A 4,831-nucleotide genomic window follows, 5' to 3' on the forward strand; every position below is an offset into this window, starting at 1 on the left:
AATAAGATTATCTTACACAAAGCACCATATTAATTGATTTAGTCGATTATGTGATATAGTAATTAAACAAAAGTTATTGTAGCCAGGGGCGCAACTTTTAGTGGGTGGGAGGGGGCGGCTGATCTTCCAAACTTTTTGATCAGTAGTGGAGAATATATAGTTTTTGTATAGATTTTTCTGGGTATATACGTTTTCGACCCCCGGTTTTATAGAAATTTTTTGGTATATACATTTTCGACTCTCCCGTTTGGAAATCTCAAGCTCAGGGGCGGACCCATATGGTGCACGTCGGGGTCCACGGACCCTAATGTTTTTAAAAAAAATAGTAGAACCGGTATGTTAAATTTTTCAAGGACCCCACAAAATAAATTAGTTGCACCGCATAATATTAAAAGCAAAACTGTATGGTGGTAAATCACTTTGTGTTCCAACAAATAGGTCTAAAGTTCAAGTCTTACACCTCTTGTTTTTTAGTTTACTTTTTTCATCAAAATTAAACTAGTGTTTTAAAACAGCACAACCACCCATTGACCCTCTAATTTGCTTCTTTAAAATGATAAATTTAACGTCTCCGAATGATTTTATTTCATATTTGATTACCGAATAAGACTTCCAACACATAGTGGCGTTCAAAAAAGAAAGCTTAAACAAAATTTTGAAGTTATGTGAAGTAGTTATGTTGTTTAGGTTTTTTTTTTTTTTTTTTTTTTTTTCAAAAATAGCCAACGAAACTTTTATACCACACAAACCGGAGATTACAAAACAACCAGCCAGTAGCTGGATTCAAACAGAAAGTAAACGGAAAAAAGAACAAGAAAAGAAGTTACATTGTTACGTTGAAATCCCACCACTCCTGTCTTGTTAACAAGCTGAACTTTGATCTCATCTTCACTCCTTGATACGAGGCTTCTTTGATCTCTACCATTATTCTTTGTACGTCTCCTTGTTTGTTTGAGAAAATCTTACCGTTTCTATGTTTCCATAGTATCCACATCGTTTGAATTGCGATCGCGTGTATAACCTTTTTCATTTTTTTACTTCTTTGTAACCTGTTCAGCTCCTGTAATACATCTTTTATGTTTCCTTCCGTGTTTATCATCGGTATACCCAGCCAATTTACAACCTTTTCCCATGTTCTTTTATGTTTCCTTCCGTGTTGTTTAGGTAGCTATTCGTTTCAAGCAACTTATTAATCACCACAATTTGATACCTTGATTCTTAAAAATGGTTCTTAATAATGTAGTGGTTTCATGTCCACTAAATGCTTCTACATTATTTTCTAGACCCGGCTCGACCACGATGACCGACCCGAAAATTTTAATGTTTAGTTGTCAAAAAATTCTAACACGAAAAAAAAAAACTCCAATAGAAAAAAAATCTGAGTCCGCAGTTGCTCAAGCTTCGGCCACTGATTGTAGGAAGCATGGTTTCACATATAAGGGTGTCCGGGGCGTACTCGGTAATCCCCTTCGGTGAGCGCCTTCCCCGATCGGGAACACCGCCGCCAACGTTGCGGGGACCCGAATCGGTGAGGGAGAACGGTGGTGGTTCAACGAGAGCGGTGAGGGAGAAAGGTGGTGGGCCCCATATTTCCAGCCAATCAAACCATTTTATTTCTTTTATTTTTTTTTTTTTGAATAAAAAAATAAGGGGAGTTAAGAGGGGAGTGGCGCCATCAAATGGGGGTGTTAGGGGAGTTTAAGAGGGGAGTTGACGTGGCACACGGGGATTGGTTTGGCGTAAGAGAGTGCACTCACCTATTAGGTGTGCACCCCCTTCACCCTAACATTTTGCAATGTCTGAATGTTTCAGGCCATGCTCAGGGAATGTCGGTGTTTTTTGTTTTTGTTTTTTTTTTTTTTTTTCTGGTTCATCCTTTGTCCGAGCCAACATAATCGTACGAGTTTCATCCATAGCAACGTTGGCCAGGATGATGAAATGAATGATAAATTTTCTCCACACAGATCCATAAATACGTCATCAATATACATATCGAAGTCATAAATAAATCATCAATATACATGTCTAAGTGATAAACATGTCATGAATTTACATGCGGAAGTCATCCGAAACAACACCATTATATGTAGTTATTCTTTGTATGTATAAAATGAAGTAGACAGAGGATATGTACGCAAACCAACAAATATTGAATTAAATACGATTGCAATTAAATTGGGTAGAAATCAGATAATGCATGATCAAAGCACGCCACATTCATTCCATTTCATTTCTTCACCTAATTAAAAACACCAACAACATTTTTCCACTCACGTCACGTGCCTCACAAACGGCAACACTAACATCAACACAACTTTAACAACTCGTCCGATACCGTTAACAGTAACGGAGTTACCTAAATATTTAACTATCTACTATATATATTTAATAAACAAATAATTCAACAACTCCTAAATTCATACAAAAATTCCTGATATTTTCCAGACTTGGTTTTAAAGCGAAACGAGAGGATCTGACCCGAATACATCACCAAAGTCATTGAAATAATCATCTCCAGAAGGCCAGGAACCAAACCCGACATCAGCACCGGAATCGATGAACATGTTCACCGGGTCGGATTCTTGAAACGGGCTACCCGACAAGGCTATCGGTTCGAAAATGTCGGGTATGGAGTCCGAAAAATCAAACAACTCAGAAGAAGATAAAGGATTGTCAAAACACTGAAATCCATTAAATTTCTCAGCTTCAAAACCTTCGTTTACGACGTCGTTTTGAGTCGACTCAGCGGTTGACTCGTCCGTGGAAGCGGACGAGCACCTAAGAACCGATTTCGGTGACGTCACTTTTTTGTCACTGTTCCAGTCTTCGCCGGAGTTGTAACAAGAAGACGCCGGCGATGGTTTGTTTTCCGGTGCCGGTAACGGAACAGTGAAGTTTGTTAGCGCGTGTGGTCCACGTAGCTGAATAGCCGCGTGGTCGTATACCATAGCAGCTTCTTCTGCTGTATTGTATGTACCAAGCCATAACCGTACACGTCGTAACGGATCTCTAATCTCAGCCGCCCATTTACCCCACGGTCGTTGCCTTACGCCTCGAAACTTTTTACCTGTGTTACTGTTCTTCGGTTTTGTTACCTTTGTTGTTTTTCTGGCCCCTTTATTTCTCAACGACGTCGTTTTGGTTATGTTTATAGTTTGGTTATTCGAACGGTTCTGGATTGTGACCTCGTTAACAAACTTTCTGACTCTTGTACGTCCGGTGCACTCGTCGCCGGAGGAGTCGGTGGCGTAAGAGTCTGTTACTGATATTCTTACGACTCTGGGACCGCCGGAGATGTTGACGGCGTCAGTTGTAGTTAACGATTTGGTTATGAGTGTGGTTAGGGTTTTGTGCTCGGTGAACTTGACGGAATCGGGCATTTCTGGTTTACTCATTGAATTCTCTGTTTTAGTAGATTGAAGAAATTCGCATGGGAGAAGGTGAGGTGGAAAATGAAGAATAATATGTTTTTAAATGGTGGAATGAATAATAAAAGGAATAAATTGATATGGTGGTTGACAGGTTGTACGGAAGTGGTGGGGGTGTGATATTCCGGTGAGAAAAAGGAGGAGGTCCGGTTTGAAAAGTTTCCGGCGACGGAGGAGAGAGAAAGTGAGGTTTAGTGGCGTGAGGAGTGAAGACGGAAAGGCTGCACCCAACTTGCTGTTTTATAGGCTCATATCAGCGGGAATTTTATTTTTATCTTTATCATTATTTTTGTTATTTTGTTTAGATGAATGTTTCTGTATATATATATTTTTAGTAAAACAACCATTTATTTATTACAGGAAAATAGTAATGAGACCTGTGCGTGTTGCGGTGTGTACATCGCAAACATAGAATGGATTAGTCCTAACGTTACTTGATGCGTTAATCATATGAAAACTCTCGTTTCGACGTATTCGATTGAACTCACTGTAACATATAGTTGAATTGCGATTGGATCAAAATATAAAGTAAATCGAGTTTATGTTGTACAATCATAACGTGTTACATGCAACCAAACTAACTCAAATTTATACCCTAAAGTCAAAACGTATTATATGCGGCCCGATTCATATGTAAGAAACATACAAAATAAAACACAAAAGCATATACCAAATTTACGTCGAAATATAAAAATGCAAAGAAACGTAAAAATTCAAAGAAACATAGATTACCAAAGTACAGGCCAAAAATATAGGTTACAAAAGTATGAGATAAAAAAGGAAAATTCTATGTGAAAAAAAATGCAAATTACAAAAGTATAAGCTAAAAAAGGAAAAAAAAAATTAAAGTTAGGGGTTAATGGTGGAATATCCATCGACATTATACTTTTAGATATATAACAACTAGGTTATAACTCCGTGTATTACAAGGGTTGAATAAATAAATTTTATATATACTAAATAATAAAACAATATATCTTTAAAAACCTCATTTATTGCACAGGTTGAATAAATATAACTTTATATATTAAATATTAAAAAAGTTATATCTATAAGAACCATATTGTACGGGTTGAATAAATATAATTTTATATATCAAATAATAAAAAAGTTATATCTTTAAAACCACGTGTATTACATGGGTTAAATAAATGTAATATTGTTTACCAAATAATAAAAAAGTTATATTTTTAAAACCCTCGTGTATTACATGGCTTGAATAAAGATGATTTTATATACCAAAAATAAGAAAATTATATTTAAAAAACTAATGGGTATACTCGGTACACGATGGACATTGTGATTGTGGAGACAATTATTGAAAAGAACATACAGTGGTCAAACATGTTATTCAATAAGCAAATAAGCAGCCATTTGAGTGATAAAATATAAATTATATTTAA

General features: G+C 36.5%; 1 protein-coding gene across 1 annotated transcript; it reads right to left on the bottom strand.

The window, feature by feature from the left end:
* Nucleotides 1-2,175: 2,175 nt before the first annotated feature.
* Nucleotides 2,176-3,765, bottom strand: LOC110921832 (ethylene-responsive transcription factor CRF2). The gene has a single exon (XM_022166165.2). It carries the CDS (start codon nucleotides 3,393-3,395, stop codon nucleotides 2,454-2,456), a length of 942 nt encoding a protein of 313 aa, XP_022021857.1. The 5' UTR covers nucleotides 3,396-3,765; the 3' UTR covers nucleotides 2,176-2,453.
* Nucleotides 3,766-4,831: the final 1,066 nt, after the last annotated feature.

Source organism: Helianthus annuus, chromosome 2 (assembly GCF_002127325.2).
Source record: "Helianthus annuus cultivar XRQ/B chromosome 2, HanXRQr2.0-SUNRISE, whole genome shotgun sequence".
Classification (NCBI taxonomy): Eukaryota; Viridiplantae; Streptophyta; class Magnoliopsida; order Asterales; family Asteraceae; genus Helianthus; species Helianthus annuus.

Excerpts from the sequence above, each read along its gene's own strand:
- LOC110921832 (XM_022166165.2), bottom strand. The coding sequence starts at position 3,395 with ATGAGTAAACCAGAAATGCCCGATTCCGTCAAGTTCACCGAGCACAAA.